Consider the following 19,755-nt stretch of genomic DNA (forward strand, 5'->3'; position numbering starts at 1 on the left):
GCACATACTTATTGGGAATAATAACAAACTTAAAATTAAAGCAGGATTCAAGTATTCTGCATGACAGAGACCCGAGAGAAGCAATCATCTCAGAATGAAGCAGGGGAGAATCTGAGAGGGAACAGTAAAAACCTATGTGCTGTTTTTTTTTCTTGTCTGCCTGTTTCTGCGAGCTGTTTCAAGCAGGTTCAAGGGGTCTGTCACTGCATAGCCTGCAGAATTACAGCTTACAAAACAGCTTCATGATCAGTTGAGTCTGGCACAGATTTACTTCTCTGAAAATGGGATTGTTCCCCTTGGCTTCAGCTGCTCAAGTCCTGGCACTAAGATTCATGCAGCCATATGGCAGACTGGCTCTGGGAACCATTTGGCTGTAGGCTAACCATTTGTGGGGACGTCAGTTATTTTTCAGCTAGATCAGTTCCCTGACTCAGTTCACTGCATGGCTGCAGGAACACTGGTGCTGGTGTAAGGAAATGGGGCACGAGAAAGGGGCTAGGAATGGGGAGAATGGTTGAAAGCAGTTCCAGGCTGCCCTTCTCTGTTACGGCTTATGCCAAATTATCATGGTATGAAACTAAGGCAAAGATAACGTTCTCAAAAGGTTGCTGAGCTCCGATAGCAGCGGAAAATGTTGGAAACTGAGATGTTTAAGAAGCTGGTCCTCCAGTTATGCAAAAATCTAAGGCAGATGGAAACATCTTAAAAAGGAACCTTTTAAAACCAGATCCTCTTAATACCAAGCCAAAACAGAAAACAGTGTTCTGCAGCTCCTTTGCAATCTGAATGCACTCAGATGCAAGAATTCATAATCTGCTACAAACAGAAATTAAAACAAGTAGTTGCAAGAAGACAACCCAATCATCACAAACTGCAAGGAATGTGACATTTTAAAGAAACACTTTCTGTCTAAACAACGTCAGGAATTACCTTTTAATGAAGACTTGTAGTTACCTGAGGATATAGCTTTAAGTTTTGCAGTGTCCCATAAGAACACTTGAAAGTGCCTGTTGCTGTTGACAAATTTCTGTATGCCATGCATCAGGTAGAAAAGCAAGGCATTTGGAAATGCTACAACTTGACTTTCATACCACTATAATTTATTTAGCGATTAAGAAATTCTGTCTGATTAATTCTTTACCTATGAAATTTAAAGCATAAAAATATGCTTTTGGTATTCTTGGGCAGAAGAGGAAAAAAAGGTCCAAGGTCACAGCTGGAAGAGCTGTGTTGCAAACAAGTGAGCATGGACACTTGCATAGGTCCAAGCTCTCTAAGGCAACAACAGTCTCAACGCAGGGCTAAAACCCCTAAGGCAGCTGCTCAGTTTCCCGAGGTATCTCCAGTGGCGTAATGAGAAACCACAAGGAGAATGTATAGAGAATATTTATACTACAAGTCAATGCCAAGGGAAATTCTGCTTCCCATATCTTCTAATAAATGAGGACACGTGAGATGAAAAGGTCACCAAGTTTTAAGAAGGATGAGTCTGTATAAGCTGAACTGTGGAACTTGCTGCCTTATGACATTACTCATGGAAACACAGCTGCCACAAGTTCATACACTTCTAAACAACTCTACTGTAGGAACTATGATAATATCTATGATGTTACACTACCAAGAATCAATGTGCTTTGTTCCAAATGTCGTTGATTTTCAGAGTCCTGTAAAGCATGACACTGAAAAATGCCAGGACTTGAACTTCTACTAAAAGTATGATTTTACATGAAAGAGAAAACACCTGTGCAATTTTTGTTGTCATTCTCTTTTCTGATAAAAGTCACTCAAGAAACAAAGGACTTTGTCACAATGATCCCAGTCTACCTCTTTGCCAGGCAGAAATAACAGTGCTCATCAACTTCAAGGGAATGATTGCTCTCTCCTAATCCAACATTTCTTACTCTTTGTTCTCTCAAGGCACAGCAGAAAACATGGCAGAAGAATATAACCATAATAGATAGTTCAGATCTTTGCACTATGCTCCCAATCTCTTTTACTGAGCTTGAGATGATTGAATTGCAGGATACAGACATCACATTATCATGACATGTGCCAGAGGGGTGGGAACCTGATGATCCTTGAGGTCCCTTCCCACCCAAGCTATTCTATGATTCTGTGATTGACCTTCTAATCAATCCTATTTTTAACAACTGAGAATAAAGAAGAAAATATGTGAGATCAATCATTTGGATACAAACCACGATAGAATGCAAAGAGTACTACTGCATTTCTGGTCTTCGGTATTACTCACTGTATAGTTTCAACTACCCCTACTCTTTTGTATTGTTTGCTCCCACAAGGAGAGCTCACACTCAAGGTTCACCATTCTCTATGGCAGCAGACCAAAATAACTCATTCACTGTTGTCCTTGGAAACAAAACTATCTAGAAGAGACAGAGCTTGCTCTCTTCCATTGCTTTCTGAGTCACCGCAATCCTCTCTCTGTACGCCCAAGCAGCACCGTAGTGTGGGCCAACACAACAGCTCTTCCTGTATTTTGGTGTTCTTTTTGGTAGTCCAGAGAACAGCCTAATGAAGGAAGGCCCACATGAAAGAAAACGAAGCAGACTAAAATAATGAGTCTGGCTCAGAAGGGCGAGAAGTGTTTTACACATCACAGTCAGTTTGCTAGCCTTTGTACAACACTCTAAGCTATGGCGTTTGTTTGCTCATTTGTTCTACTATTTATTTGCATTTTGCATTACAAGACAAATTGTGAAGAATAAACAGAACACCAATTTCTTTACTAAAGTATTTGCTTAATAAGCACAAATACAAACACCATGTCATTAAAGAACATCGTTTGTGTAACAGAAGACATTGCAAACTCTTCAGTCCTAAGACAGCCTGACATGCATATATTAAAAGGCTCTGTCTTGAGACATGTCTTTCTATTAGCCTGCACTGAGCTGCATGCAGAACCATGCTAGCTGAGGGTCACTTGTAAGAGGCTTTGGAGGTTTGGAAATGCTCTGTGTGTTTGATATCTTAGATGCAGCATCTAGGAGAGCCCCGAGTATGGCACTCTTGGAAAGGCTCAGTGTAAGGCCGCCCTCTGACGGCAGCATTTCCTACAACCAGTCCAGGGCACAGCACGATGGGCTGCACACAATTCCCAAGGTAGAAGAAACATGTCAGAGCTGGTCTCTTACAAGGAACAGGATGTAGACATCAGCATACATCGCCCTGACCTTTCCACTTGAGGGGGGGTAACTATAGTTTCCAAATTTCCCTCTCTGTCAAAATGGCAAAAGCATCACTTCCTCATTGTCTACACATTGCACTGGAATTTTGCTGCACTTTGTTACTGGACTCAGCAGAATCTGGCACTGAGACTGGATTCTGTGTCCCTTCTTTCATTAATTGGGGCCTTGAAAACTCAGGCCTCACTGAAGGGCTGTGATGAACATCTCAATAGTCTCATCTATCATGGCTGGAAACCAACTTCCAGGCTGCTGCAACAGAATAATGCAGAGCAGTGCATTAAGTGTTACCTTGCATCTTCTAACATACCTTTTTTCCTTTCCAACTTCAGCTTACCCTCAGTCAAACCCACCAAGGAGGGATTATACAGAACTGCTATTAGTCCTGTGCTCAGTAAGAGAAAACAGCACAGCCCTGCTGGGCCAATATAAAACAGATCGCAATTCACAGCAGAGTCTTATCTGCATCTGCATGTTACACAATGATGTGATACTCAGGTACTGCTGACAAAGACAATACAAACTCAAAAAAAGCAGTATAGGTGACTGCACCTAAAAAGATGATAATCTAGATATTAATTGTACGGTAAAAATGATGCCCTTTGTATTGCATTACCTTCTCAGTTTCCTTCTGGGTGACATTCTGTGTGCACCTGTACACCATAGATGTAATTGAAATAAAGGATAGGCTGAAGAGGATAGCTTACCTTGCGTTGTTCCATCTAACCCCATGACACACTTCATTGCTCGGATGATTTGCTCTGCCACAGGTGGGCACATAGACGTGGCGTACACAGCACTGTGAGAATGAGCTCGTAAAAAGTCCACAAGGCCCTTAGACAAAGGAAACAATGCATGAATGAACTTGGAGGTGTCCAAACATCAGATCTCCCTCCTAACTAACACAGAGTGAGAACATACAAAAAAAAGAGGAGGTTTCACCAGCTGTTTACTTTCTTGGCTGCTCCCATTAATAGACAGCCTGAAGAAACATTAGGCAAGCGCAAGCACTTTGCAATTGAAGTGAGGCAATTACAGCTGAAATAAAACAATGTGCATGTGCTGAGACTTATTATAAAGAAGCCAAAATCATTTAAAGGCCAATGAAGAGCCACTTTTAAAATACTGCTCAGTCCATCAATGAATGGGAATGAAATAAAACCTACATAACAACAGCACAGTTTCCCTGCCATAAGACCTAACACAGGGAAAGTAGCCCTACTGGAATCTGTCTTTGGCTATTAGCATATACATTTCTTACAACATAAACTTCCTATTAGCGTGACAGGCCCAGTCATGTTAGAGCTGCTTTAACATTTCCCTGCATAACTAAGGGCACAAACCATGATCCTAGCAAAAGCACTGCTGTGCTGTAGGTGTGTTTAAAACACCAGTAACTCCTGAAGGCAGGGGTAGAGCAGGAATTCATGACTTGGTGAGGACTATCACTGCTACAACAGTACATATTCCACAGTGTACACTGCTGAGTAACTGTTATTGCACTAAAAGCTAAATGCATGGTAGTGAGAAAAGCATGACGTCTGCTTGAAACCATGCTTTGATAAAAAATGCCTCCAGAAAACAAAGATATTGTTGTAAATTATTGCTATAGAGGTTGCATAAGTGTATGCTGAAACACCAGTGCTAAGAAAAAAGGTTTACTTAACTTTACATATGTTGCACATTGCTGCATTGCTACATTGCAATTGTAATCCTATGGGTTTAACCAAGTAGCTGAGAAAGCTTCTGTGCTCTTACTGACCCAGCAAAAAGAACCCATGTAAGTTTATGGTTGCAGAAATAAGGTAGGTGAACAGCTGCTGCCAAGGCCCAGAAGCCTGAGGCAAAGCTTAGCGATGCACCCGGTGTGAAAAGAATGACCACTTTCCTTTAAGAAAACTTCCAAGGATTAGATGATGAATTGCTATAGACAGTTTTTTTCACAGGTTCGGGCATCCTATCATTTCTAGCTGTATTAGCCAATTTTCCTTAGTAGAAGTCAAATCTTCAGACATACATTCAGGAAGCAAACAAAAGAAAGTTGATTCTTTATGCATTACAATAGTCTGTGTTAGAATCTCCAGGCACAAAACCCCCCAAGGATGGTGAGAACTAGATGCTTTATACTTTCTTACATCCCTTTTATTCTACTCAAGTGCTTCCTTATTACAGAATCACAGAATTGTTGGGGTTGGAAGGGATCATTAGAGATCATCGAGTCCAACCCCCCTGCCCACGCAGGTTCCCTAACACTTTCCTGACAATATCCTATTTATTTAGCTGCCTAAATAGGATATCTCCTCATTCAGAAAACTACCTAAGAAATACATTCATGTATTTTTGAGGGTATGAGGAGGGTAAACAACCAACTTGACATCTTTGCTAAGCAATAAAAATGATGATGTTTCACAATGGCATTGATTACACTTTCTCTTCTCCTACACTCCCTGTTAAAACAAGTTCAGCTCGACTTTCTGTTGACATCTGCTGTTGACAAGAGGTTGTTATGTCAATGCATGTGGAGAAATTGAGGTCAAAGATGTTGGTATTGCGAGGTATCCTCAAGTAAATCTTCTTTCTCCATCCTAAAAATGCAGCTATGACAACCCACAACTGTTCAGGAATTTTGTATCAGTGGATGAAACTGTAGCTTTAATTTCTCACTATTGCTCCACACACTGTTTACAAACACGGAATAATGTAGCAAGCAGTCTGCATGCAAATTAATGCAGTGAGGTATATTTAGACAACCACAACGTTTCTAAACTTCCCAATCTAAGCAAATTACATAACATGAGCATGAGATGAAAATAAGAAATTCTGACAGTTTAACGTTCATTCGGGATTCAGAAAAAAGTGGCACTACCTTTAGAATTGTGCTCATGTAAGGCAGTCTATATGAAAAGATGAAAAAGCTTATTGCATGTAATAAGAAGGTATTTCTCCTCCCCTTGATGTTAACATGTTTGTGTTTTTTCCTTTTACCTTTTTGCCAGCTATGTATCCTCCAGCTGCACCAAAGCTCTTTGTGAATGTTCCCATTAATACGTCAACATCATCAGGATTCATACCAAAGTACTCCACAACTCCTCGTCCTGTTGCTCCCACTGCACCGATGCTGTGAGCTTCGTCCAAATAGAGGTAGGCTTTGTATTTCTTCTTTAAGGAGACTATCTCTGGCAGCTGTACAATGGACCCTTCCATGCTATGGAGAGAATTACAGATAAACAACAACTCCTGTATCTTCTTTTCTTATTAAAATAATGCCAAAGAAGCATAGGCATTAAGTGCAGAGTGTGATTATCCCATGGGAGATCTTCTGCAAACTCCATTGGTATTTACAGTTCAAAGAAACACTGCAAACATCTTCCAGCAACAAGTATAAGAGTAAAATAAGTTTAGAATTCAAGCAAATAAAAATAGCCAAAAAGTCCCTGAACATTTACAAATTGCCAACATGCCATAAAAGAGAAGGGAAGGTATTCACCCAAGTAACACATTATGTTTGACTGCAAAAAACATATATATTGTAAGGAATTATAGGAACTGCTATAATTCACAGTCTGGTCCTTTCTTTATCCACCTACTGCTACTGTGTCAACATTTCTGGATAATAAATCTAGAAGAAAATCACCCTGGTACAGAGGAATTGGCTCTAACATGGCCCACATGAAATGCATTGGCAGTTCAGAGCAGCCTCAGTCTTCAGAGTGGACAGAATAAAGGATAAGAAAAGATAATTCAGACCCAATCTTGTTGCTTCTACCAGATGAATGGAAAAATGTTTCCATTCCTTTTCTGTTTATTTTATTAAGGCCATGTAGAAAATGGAAATATTCTAAACTTCTAGTAACAGTACATCGAAAGCTCTAGAAACAAGAAGAGGTGATACACCTCCTGTATTCTTGGTAATCTTGGTGATCTTGGGCCAGAGGCTTTTGCAGACTCCTGACTGTCACTCAAGCTGATCTATGCAGCTGGGAGGTCAGTACCACCAAAGGGAACTGATGTGTTGGTAATGTTTTACAAGTTTTGTGCTTCTTTTTTATTTATTCTTCTGAGTAAGCTTGGAAACAGCCTGAAGTTCAGGAACTTTAGGTTCCCTGCCATCAGCAGGCGTTCACTATGAAATGAACAGTACTGGGGAGCAGCCATGGACAAGGATTGTCTGCGCTGGTCAGGGTCAGAGAGCCTGGCTGTGTCCACCTGTAGGCATATTTTTGGGTGTCAAGTGACTGCTGGCAGATGCTGCCTTTCTACCTTGTCCAGCCATAGAAGAAGCAGCCACGGGGATGTGTATGGCACCACAGTTTCTTGCAGCAAAGGGCAGACAGGCAAGCTCTCAAGGACTGAACTTTCCTTCCTGTCACCCTGTGCTGAGGACAGAGCCCTCCAGCAGTCAAGCGGCTCATTGCAGCTCTGGGAGAAGCAACCTGAACCACCACAGCTGTTTTCTTAATGAGTACAAGAGCAGAACCCACAGTCCTCACATGACCCAGAGTCAAACCATTAGTCAGCTAAAAATTAGACTAAGCCTCTGGGTGTCTGTGGGTACGCAGCATCCCACGTGCTTGGGGGTGGCGGGGGGGGGGGGGTGACAGTTTTATCCATCTGGTCAGCTTGCAGGATGGCTAAGTGGTCAGAGAGAAAGTGTAGAGCCAGGGAGCACCTCTACAGGAAACAAGGGAACATCTCCCACTGTGTCTTCCAGAAATAGATGGGGAGGAAAAGAAGAATGATAGTTTCTCCACATTCACGCGGGAATCACATCACAATGGCTCATGGAGATTCAGGTGAGAAAAACGGCTTTTCTCTTCAAAATGATGAGAACAAAAATGGTAAATTAAAAATACAAAGCTTGATTTACTGTGCATTTGCCATTTTCAGTGTTGAGTTAGTGCTCTTGAAAGATGCTGGCTGACATAAACATTACAACAGAGATCTAACAAGGGCCTGAAGCATCCTTGGGGCAGGTAGAGCACTGCTGCTTTTGTGTGTATTTCTTGGGCTGTTATTCAAACAGGCCTCAGCCCTCCAGATGGCAGAGATGAGAGCTGTTTCTGTGCTACTCTATTTCTGGTTTTGCTTCTGACTCTGGGAGAGGGTCTGTGATACAGACACTGCTCTGTTTAGAATTGCTCAGAGATAAAGCTCACTTCATGTGTCCCCTTGGGTAGTCCAAATGGAAAGTTTACTGAATCCTTCAGTAAATATTGATATCAACTGAGTTTAAACCAGAGAGCTGAAAGTGAATGAACTGCAGTGACTATGTTTCAGTCTGGCTGTGTCACTTGTACAAAACTACAAATCTGTTTCCAGATCTGCTCAGGCACATCTAAAGAGTTGTGTGCACATGAACATACGCTGGGTCTGCCTGTGCCAGACATTAGCATTATGTGGTATTACATCCTGTCTCACAGCAAAAATTATTAGCGTGGCTGCAGGGACGTACAGCTTGTAGACTGTAGCTTACCCTCATCTTCCTTGCTCAGAGTGGGGGGCAGAAGAACTTGCTTCAGCATGCACTCAGCTTGCATCTCCTTTTAGACACGAGGAGGTAACTCAGGATTTTGGTATCACTGAATTTTGAGGCTTGGTTCAATCCCAACAAGCCACTGAGAGTCCTTCGGAAGCAGCTGATGAATTCTACAGCCAGGTGTGGTGAGAGACAGTATTTATGCTGGCCATCTCTCTTGGAATACAAGCTTGCTCTTGGCAGGATATTCTGACAATTTTTGTCCAGTCTATTTTGAAACTTACCAGTAAAAACAGCTTACTACAATCTACCACTGTAACAAAATTTCAATCTTCTTCTTTTTTTTTTTTTTTTCCTGTCAGGAAAAGTAATTTACCAACACTCAACCCAGTATCTTCTTCATAATTGCATCACTCAACTTCTCTATATATGCACCAGCATTACAGTCCTTTCAACTACTGAAAATTTACCTGTTCCCCTTTCAGGTTGATGTGTAATTGGGAAATCCCTCCTTTCCTGACCTGTTACTCCCAAAATATATGCACTGCATTTTTTATTTATTTTAATATTATTTTCTTCCATAAACCTCAGGCTTTCATATAACAAGCTTTGTTTTGTAGTTTAGAGTAATAGTTTAAGGAAACTCCAACATGGCCCTCCAATACAGTGTCATACACTGAAATGATAGAAATGTTAACCTTTAATTCTGGTCTCTGGCCAAGGACATTAAATGTTACTCCACTCTTTTCTGAAGTCCTAACATCTAATCCCAGGAAGTAAAAAAATAACCCTAATAAATTTCCTATGGTATTGTCATCGAAACTCAAGGAACTTCTGCATGCAAAAAAGAATTGGATAACATCCAATTAACCAGAGAACTGTTTTCTGAGCTGGAAGGAAATATATTCAAATTAAATCAAAAGCAGGGAAAAATAAATCATTTGTTTTGATGAGTTTCTGGTGCCTTATAAATCCCTCCCTCATCCTCAGCCTATCTGACTCCTAGGTAAACATGTGTGCAAGAGAGCAGAAGCCTACCAGAAACCATGTAAGAACATAATAACTGATTAATCCTGAACTGGAAACAGTAGAAGCCAAGAAAAACATTACCTGGATATTTAAATAACAGAAATATGATTTAGCAAGTCACTTTAATTTGTGCTTTGGACACGGCCAAAACTTGTTCATGCATTTTGAGCTGAAGATTGATGGCTGGATGGTCTCCCCATTTGGAACAAAAATGAAATATATTTGTTCTTAGGCTAGTCTAAGTCAAGAACCAGCTCTCATGAGCAACTGCAACTTTACTTCTGATGATCTTTTTTTAAAGATGCTAGATACATTAAAAGCAAACAATCGTATACTCATTGCTATTTGTTTGACATGTAGCTTGGGTGCTTCCCAAACCAAGAGGCCAATTCTGCCTTCAGTTGTAACCAAAGAAAATCTGCGGCTTATGGTTTCAAACACAAGTTTGATTTCCAGCAATGTTCATGTTGGCTAACAATGGCCCTTTTCAAATTTTGCCAGCTGGTAAGTCCAGACTTACAAGCAGCGTAAATACTTTAACATACCCCTAATGCAAACAGAAGGCCATTTTTTTTTTCCATACCATCAACTTTACCTTACAAAGACTATGATGTCCCATTCAGCAATATTTATTTTAAATAGGAAAGCTTAGCATTTCTTTTGCATCTCTGGAAAATGCATTTCTATATAAATTTGCCAAGTCAAACTTGCAAGTCAGGATGTTTTAACTTGGAGAATGGCTCTGACCATTAAGTTATTTAAATTCTGTATTAGTTGTCCCCAAAGCAAAACTTATTTAACTCCTTTAAAAAAAAAAGAAAAGCAATATTAACTGTCTTAAAGATTGCATTAACAACAGTCTGCCTCCTCTTAAATTCTCTAGATGAATGTTCATTTGGCATCTGGCAAATCTGCAAGAGAACTAACATTAGCCAACAGAGGGGCTGGAAAATTTTAGTGTATTTCAAAAATCACGAGCCAAGAAAGGAAAGTACATGCACACAAAAGAAGTAAGTGTATTTCTAACGTGTCTTTCTCCAGCTTTTTCTGTTGCATAGGAAGTGTTATTAGCTACATAGTCTACATGGCTGGTGCATGTTCCCAGCAGTGCAATAAGGACAAATCAGCTGCGTGAATCTCGGGTTGGCATCGATGGCGGGGACACAGCTCAGAGGGGTGTGGTGGCATCCTCCCTCAAGCCGGAGCAGACATGCTTTGCAACCAAACCACAATCCTTAATTTCTGATCAGCTTAGACTACCAAAACAACTAACCAACCAACCTGACTACTGCTGAGGCTGGTTTCCACTGACAGAATATTAGAGAGCTGAGCTTTGCTTTTGCTTCTTGTTTGTTTGTTCGTTCATTGACTTTATTTTTTTTCACTTTATGCTTTTCACAAGCATTGGCACTCAGGACATGAGTGGTCTTAAAATGTTATGCACCTATTCCCTGCCTGCCTGGTAATTTTCCAGCAATGAATAGAAATTGATGAACTTTTAGGGAAATATAATTAATTTGACTGTGAAATCCCATTGAAAAGCAGTGACTTAAGAACCACGTAGGTACTACCACAAACTGCTGTCTAAAATAAATAAAAGGTCCCTTTTGGTGCCATTCTCTGAAGCCCAGAATGTTTTTATTTAGCATCTTAACAGATAGATGTGCAGACTTCTGAAAAGGACATCTTTCTGAAATCCAGCTACAAAAACTAGAGGAAAACAAAGCTTTATACTAAATACACATCTGGAAATGCAGCTGCAAGTATTGCAGCTATCACCCACTGGGTTTGCCCCAATGTTTAAGTGGATCTGTGCCCCTCCAATCTATCTCCTCTCTCCATAATGGTAAATATCCAGAGTAAAGGATTTTAAACTGAACAAATCTCAGCAGCTGGAGCATTTTCTCAGACCATGTAACCAAAAGGAATATTTGTCAGTAAAATGTTGGTGGTCCACTTAATTTCTGTGTGATCAAAGTCCTTAATTGAGGCTTTCTTTTAGTAGTGCCAAGCTATGTTTATTTGCAGCTTTGCTCTGTTTACTCTGGTTGAAAGGGGACGTTCAGCCTGTTTTGGATCAGCTGATCTGCTGCTGACCTGTTTCAGCTCTGAGTGACAGATGTTTAGATAAGGATTGATTTGTTCTCTTTGCAGATGGAGAACGTTAGGTAAAAAAAAAAAGTGCTGATGACTGTGAAGATGTAATGACATGAGATCGTAAAAGAATTCTTACAAAAAATCGAATCAACTAATCTGTACTAGCATTCCTTGGTAAAATGGCGCAACCATCTGCCCATGTGTACAGACTACAGTTCAGCCCACGTGAAATAATCCCTGCATGTAAACTTTAAAGGGTTTTTTTCATAAACCATGTCACATCCTGTGAACAAACCATTCTGGCTCCCCTCTCTCTGGTGCAAGAGTCACTACTCCTAATCCTACCCTCCTTGCTTTCACAGCGCATCTCCTGCTCACACTATATGCCGCTCACTGTGACTTGCTAAATCAGTGTTCAGAACAACAGAGATCTCACTGCAGCAAGTTAGGCCAGGGTTCACATAATCTAAATGGAAATTAATGTTTTAACAGGATCACTGTACCTTAACCTCCATGCACTTCAGATTTCTTTCAGATACCCATGTTAGCTCCACTCAACATATCACTGTGTTCTCAGAAGTGATAAAGAGCACTTGTGTCTAAAACACACATACCTGTAAATGCCTTCCACAAGGATGATAATTTTTCTCCATGCTCTGCGACTTCGAGGCTGGCCATATATTATTGCTTCTCTCAATAACTTCTCAAGACTCTGCATATCTTCATTTAAAAACAAGTAAAAGGAGAAAGAAAAATATTAGCATGGATTTTTTGAAGTAATTTTTGATTTTCTATTTTTTTTTTCCTGTAGAGAAAAAGACAACATTATAAAAACGTATCCTGAAGATAATATTCCTTTATTAGCAGGCAAGAGGCAATAACTGATTTAGTTTGACTGAATGCAATCCTGTAAAGTAGTTTCAAAAAGCTGCCAGTTATGTACTCCACCTGGGAGATTTAACATATGTTTTTATTTAAAGGGAAAATGTCACCATTTTGCTTTAGTACTGAGGCTAATTGCCACCACTTCTATATGGGTTGTTGATACTCATAGATACTTCGTTCAAGTCTTTTGAACAAAGAGCCCTCATTTGCTTTCCAGCACCATCAAGGGCTTGTGAATCACAGGCACTGCTTCAGCAAAGGCCTGGATCGCGCTGCATGAAGCACATCAGGATGATAGCAAGAGAAATCCTCTCCTTCTCATTAAGGAAAGCTAGTGAAAGACTGCTGATGAGGGAGGCAGAGATAAATGGATATAAGCACATAGCGTGGATACTCTCATTTGTTGCCAAAATGCTTGGAAATGGCAGAACTTTTATATAAGGAGCAATGTTAGAAACTTAGAAGTTTCGAGTGTGGATCATCTAACAAAATGCTGAAAGGAAAAGCACTGATGTTTTGAAAAACACAGAAACAGCTAAAAAATAATAATTAAAAAAAAATAAAATCAGAGGAACAAGAGTCAGATCAAAATATGACTGTCAGTGCAGAGCTAAGATAAGGGTTCTGAATGAAGTCTCTCCAGAATGAATTATTCCGGTACTTCTTGGAAAGCCAATGTGATGCGTCAAAATGTTTCCAAATAACATCTTACACGGACTCATTTTGCTCCAAGGAATGATACGCGTGAGGACAAATTGTGGGGGCTGGGAAAATCAGTGGCTGTTTTTTCCCCACAATATAACATCACTGATTCAGTAATAGATCTTAATGCAGTTATTTTTGACTAAAATGTTATGAAACTAACCTTTAATTCTCCCAGCTGAGGCAAATACACCTTACCGGTATTGATGTTGGCCTATAGCTTTGCTTTTGCCTGACTGTAAGCAAGCTGTTTGCACAGCACTTGTCCATCATAAATAACCAGTGACCTGAGAGATCTCCAGGATATGATCTAGATTGTTATACCCTGGCACCTTGCCCTTTGCTGAGGTGCTGATTTCAGTGAAAGACTTCTCAGGAACACCTGTGTCACTGTGCACCTTATAGTCTAGTCTCTTGACCTAACAAGACCTTGCTGTATCTTACAAAGCACATTTGCATGATGAGTGGCCTCTTATTTCAGCCGTGCAATCAACTGCACATCTGGATGAGCTCCCAGATGGAACTGCTTTTATGAGTAACACAGTGCAGATAGCACAGCTTCCACTAGATGGCAATAAAGGGTATAAAAGACCCATGTTACTTTACAAAGTGAATGTATGACCCTGCTAAGCTCGTTTCATAAAAGGCAGCTGCTCACCTTCTCTTCTGAATAGATAATATCTGGAAATCCGTGCTGGTTCTGAGAATTAAAGGGCTCCAAAGGATTAGAGAAAGCTCACGAGTTACAGAAATGAGGTAAGATTTTCAGTCACTCAAAGGGAAATTTTCTCCACTGAATTAATAGTCCTTTTCATCAAAATGCCTGTAGGACCTTTGAAACCCCTCTCTGAATCACACAGAGTGAGAGACAGTTCAGTATTCTGTCTACTTCTCAGTCCACACTGGTGCCAGACTTTGGGAATGTTAGTTTGCCAAACTTCTGAACTGAAACTGTGGCTAGAAAATTCTGTTGTTTTAACATAAGTCCACAGGGAAAGAAAGAGGAGAAGACAGAGATGTAAGAAATGTATATACCCCTTTAAAACATGGACGTGAATAGATCCTGCCTGATCTAGTGTGGAAGATGAGACTGCAACAGGAAGAACATCTCCAAGTCAGGAGAGGCCTGACTTCCCACGTGACAGTCCTGCTTGAGTTCAGGCTGAGGACATGCCTGCTCCATGGAGCAGGGCTATCTCATTTTGCTTTTGATGTCTCATCCTGAAAAACATGTAGGGATGATTCTCAAGCCAGCCAACATATAATTTGCTTAGATGCAAATGGTTTTTACTGAACATTTTATTCTTGTTTGCAGAAAGGAAATTGGAAGGTGGAAAAAAATCTATTACCTTTAATCTCTCCCCCTAGAAAACTGCATCTCTTATTCAAAGTAAAGATGCGGTGCCTTCTGTTCTGGGACTTTCCAGACAGTGGGATATATCAAGTGTCAGGAAATAAACCAGTGCAACCCTGGCTGACTTTCTTCTGTCAAGTTATCTTGCCATTAAATATAGTTAGTCTGTGAAACACTAGGGCAGGGAGAGGACTTACACAAGTTATGGGGAAAATAACTGTCCTTCCTTGTTTGACCATCACTGGCGCTGGCGTTTCAGTGGTAGATGCAAACAACCGTTTGCCAGGCCCAGGAGGAACTTCATACTCAAATCATAATCAAATTTGTCCCTGCCTCAGTTCCTGACTTACCCCTGAAATACTGCTTGAATGTAGAGGCTAAGGTTTCCTAAGCAGGGACAGTGTGGATCACTTGGGTTTGTAGAACTTAATGCAAAGTTGCATAATCCTTGTTTGGGATCCCTCACAAATTGCTGCCGGGTGAAAGCGAGCCTGGACCTGGGCAGGCAGTGATGTGTCATGCTGCCTTGCAGTGTAGGTGGGACTCCGGCTCCTGCGGGGCCCTGCCTTCTCACAGACTGTGTGCTGTGCCTCCCTACAGGGAGACACGGAGTCTCCACCCCTCATCCCCACATTGCAGTGCTGAGGACATCATCATCATTCTTCTGCGTGGGCTGAAATCCTCCTGCATGATGTCAACTGAATACATTTAATTAAAATGAAAAGGCTACTGCTACCCTTATCGCAGTCCTTTCCTTCAATTTATGCTTGCCATTCTCATTTTCAGTTACTCAGTTTGCCTTCTTGTGCAGTTTCACACAGACACTACCTGCCTGCCCCTTCTCACTCTGTCTTGCATGCAACCAGCCCTCTCCCCTTGTGGGTTCCTTTCATGTTCACTGTCTTGTTATAGGTGACCAGGTGCTTAGCTCTGATCCTATCCCTCCTTGCAAAGGGAAACCACTGCAAGAGGGTTTCATTCATACAAATATTACTTGTAGGACTGTAAAAGAGAGTTTTCATTCTAGTGAAAACTAGATTTTGAGAAGTCTCTCCCTGCAGTCAGAGCTCTCAATAGCAAGAGTGTCCTTGGAAAACTTTCCCTAAAATCACATCTTTGCCTTTTTTTTTTAATGTCAGAGGATAGGGGTGGGGAGGGTGGGATAAGTGGTGGCTGTGGCACCTGCCATACAGCCAAAGACTGCCTTCCCTATCCTCGCAAAAATACATAGCTGAGTGTAAGTGAAGAGCTCATGAAAACCTCCAGCTCACACCCAACAAGTCAGAGACGTCTTTCCCAGATCAGGGAGGGCAAATGCAGACACAGCATGCTCAGAGCAGGATATTCCAGCCTTCTCACTGTGGCAGCGTCTCTACGTGTCACAGGGAAATACATGCTGAACTGGATTAGGCTGAGGTCAGCTTATCTAGTTAATAATCTTGCATCTGATAGTAGCCAGAGGCTTCAAACAGGACAAAGCCTTAGTGGGTAGAGCGGCTTTCATCCTGCTCTGTATGAGCTTGAAAAGTGCCCACCCCTTTGAAATTCAGGGACTGCTTACACCTCTGTAAGAAAAAAACAAACAAACCCAAAACTAATGAACCACCTCATACTAAGACACCGCAACTACAGAAAATTTGCACTATTTCTTACCTGCTTGTTTTATTTGCTTACTCTCTTGAAGGCAGACACATCTATTTTTATACTTCTTTTTTTTTTTTTTTTTTTTTTCCCCCCCCTAGAGAATACATTTGCATAGAAGTATGAGGGCCCTATGCTATTCTTTCAGTGTGAACTACAACCACTCCATGTAGCTGAATTTTCACTACAAGGTCTTCTTGTGGCACACATGTTCCACTTCCAGAGCTCTAATATGACCAAGTGGACCAATAAATGCCATAACTGGAATAACAACAACTCACCTGTTGTCCAAGCAAGAAACATTTTGTATGGAAACCCAGAGAGCTCACGCCTGCATAACACACATTTGTCATCAACCACCTGATATCTGAGAACTCCAAAATACCCCTTACTGTTTTCACAACACTCTTACAAGGTGTGTGAGGAGGAGTTGGGAATGTACTACTGTGATTCTCACTTTTCAGATGTGGATTCAAGCACCAGATTAGAGGCAAGATTTTCATCTACCAATGGTACTTGGCTGTGCCTTGCAATTCCCTGCCTTCCTCATAATATCACTTACCTGATTGCGTGGTGAAGTGCAAGTCCCTTGCAATGAAGGGAACAGGATTTTTTCCCCCTGTGGCTTGACTTATGTGTGTAGTCATGACATTCACATGGATTGCTTAAGCAATTGCAAATCTAACCCTGAAAATGTGATGGTAATTCAGTTGCTTGATGCTATGTAGGAAAAATGCAGTAGAACTAGAAAGAGCAAACAAATCCTAACTCTTGTTAGGACATCACCTTCCTTATATGAGCTAATATGAACAGAATCCACCTGGATGTAGTCAGAAACAAACTCATCCATTCACTGAATGATGCTATCTTACGCTCTCATCTCACATCACTTTAAGACCCAGAATTGTTGTGATGGGAAACCCTTGATAAAATCACGAGCTGATTAATAGTTAGATGTTTGCTTTTTGCTTTTCAAGTATTATTGGAAGAGCCAAGCGATTTGGTAAAATATTTAGCCAAGAAAAAGATACAAGGTTCTGAAAAAGGGCTTTCAAGTCTGACATTAATAAAAAATCATCTTAGAAACCAAAAAAGAATGAGGTCACTACTGCCACTGAAGCAGGAAGATGTCTTCACTTCCTACCCTTCTCCCTCTGCATGCTGGCTGTGAGGCTGTGCTGCTGGAATGACTGCATTTCAAGGGATGAAGTGCCTCTCTTTTCTAGCTTCCTAGACAGGTCACTGCCCAGGAAATGTCAACATGGTGCCCACACCACAGCACGGGAGAAGGCAGGCAGGTGCTTTATGAGCAAGCAGGAACAACTTTAGCCCATTACTACTATGTAAATTTAAGAGTGCTCAGGTCTATACTATTATTTAGGGTTTTGATATCAGGCCTGATAATATTATTCTTGGTCAATCTGTGTCTGGAAAGGCACCCCATAATGCAAACTATCAGCCTAATCAATTCCAGCTTACACCTAGTCAGACTTAAAGCTCCTACTATTAGGTTAAGAAATATTGTCCTAAGAAAAAAGAATTATTTCTGCTGCCAGAAGGGCTCTGTGGAAGAACATGTTGGGAATGAACAGAAAGAGAAAGAAAATTGATAATTGAGTATTTATTTTTAAGCAATGAGCATCTTAGTGATTTGGCAGGTAACTAAATGATCATCTCTGTACCTCAACTCATCTTCACTAGCAACACATCCTAAGTGGAAATGAGTGAGACTGGAAAAAGGCTGGACAATGTAGGGGAGAAAGCTTAGAAGACGAAAGCTTCCCTTTTCTCTGTGCAAATGTAACAGAGATGGTGGATGGGAGGTTTCAGACATAACAATGATTATCTTCAGAAAACAGAAGAGCTGTGATTCACCAATTGGCCCCACCTCCCTGCTGTGCTCTTCTTGAGGGTTTTGCTACCCTGCTGTTCCCTGCTGTTAAGGTCTGACTAGGCTGGGTATGTTCACATGTGCCTCAGTAACAGCAGTGACTATAGGCTATGCTCACTCTTGGAAGGTTTTGTTTCACCATACCTCCAGTGAAAGAGCCTGGTGCAAATCAGGATGAGCTGTATGAGCAACACAAGGCTCTTAATTTTGATCCTTTTAATAAGTAGCAATAACAGTAATAATGAACAGTAATGACCGTAATAAACCCTAACCCCACTCTTCAGAGCATATCCCTGTGACCCTGGCAGGACAAAGACTAGCAACATTGCTACTGAGAGCTACAGTAAGGGAATGTAGTTCAGGCATTTTTGGTGACATGAATCAAGTTTTCTCCTAGATTTCTCTCACCTAGGTGGCATTTAAGTATGTGCCTGTGTATTTATCAGTCCAAGCCTGTACGTGCCTGCCTGTTTACAAGGAAGGGATTGATCACCTGCAGTAAGGATGCAGGGCACATTCCTATATCCAAACAAAAATGGACTTAAGATCCACAACTCATTTTTAGCTCTATTATTCACTTTAAGGTTTGAAAGGCTTCTCATATACCTTCACCGTGCAATGGTTTCGTCAAAAAAGGAGAGGGTTTTTCTTTTTAACTTTGGAGAAGCATAAAGGTTTAATAATTCTGTCAGCTCCTGAAAACTACTATGAATTTTTTGGCTGAAAATTGCAAAGCTTAGGACAGCCACCCACTGACTGAATTAGAGTCTAATTAACTTTTGTAAGAATAAGAATATTATACGTAATTAAGGTAATATATAGAGATTACTTCTTTGCTAACTAATGAAATAAGCGTAATTATTTACTTTTGCACAATGACAAAGAGATCTAGTATTACAGATCATACACTGAAATAAAATGATTTTCACTCTTAAGGAGATAGCTATATAATAACTTTTGGAAGGTGGATGTGCATCAATAACAGCTCTAAACAGCAGTTTTTAGTCTTTTCTGTAAAATATTTAGAGCATCGCTTTTTTTTTTTTTTTTTCATAGAACACAGTTTATAGGGTTTTTGAAAATTACTTTTCCGGAATAGGTCTAAGGAAATCAAAGCCAAATTATGTACGTTCTATGCAGTTTTAAAAGAGGCTGATGTAAGCAGCAAGGAATGTGTAAAGAGTCTCCTTCCTCAAGATGCAACCTAATAGCAAACAGGTAACTTCAGAATGTGCTGCCTGATTTGAATTTATATTTTCACTCTCCTCTATAGAAGATATGTATCAAGCAACAGTAGTGCTACTGCCTGCCATTCCTTCAGTTTTCCTTAGTGTAGGGCAACCCTAGGTCCAACAGTATTTGTGTGACTTGACACTGCTTCAAAGGAGATGAGCCAACTCATGCCAGTGGACAAACTTGGCTCTGCATATAGGAGTCAGAATAAATAATATGGCATTAAGCCCTAATCCTTTTCAGA

The 19,755-nt window shown here is 40.7% G+C and overlaps 1 protein-coding gene across 10 annotated transcripts in view; it reads right to left on the reverse strand.

Moving 5' to 3' along the window:
- SPTLC3 (serine palmitoyltransferase long chain base subunit 3) overlaps positions 1–19,755 on the reverse strand; it is a 281,441-nt gene that overhangs the window by 11,307 nt on the left and 250,379 nt on the right. For all 10 annotated transcript variants that reach the window (XM_015857148.3, XM_085542794.1, XM_085542797.1 and 7 more), the window contains 3 exons: positions 12,420–12,525; positions 6,189–6,408; positions 3,911–4,037 (listed from right to left, as the gene is read on the reverse strand). In XM_015857148.3, the coding sequence (XP_015712634.1) occupies positions 3,911–4,037; positions 6,189–6,408; positions 12,420–12,525 (453 nt within the window). The remainder of the gene's footprint in view (positions 1–3,910; positions 4,038–6,188; positions 6,409–12,419; positions 12,526–19,755) is intronic.

This window comes from Coturnix japonica, chromosome 3, assembly GCF_054131305.1.
Source record: "Coturnix japonica strain WE chromosome 3, WE-NBRP24, whole genome shotgun sequence".
In the NCBI taxonomy this organism is placed as follows: Eukaryota; Metazoa; Chordata; class Aves; order Galliformes; family Phasianidae; genus Coturnix; species Coturnix japonica.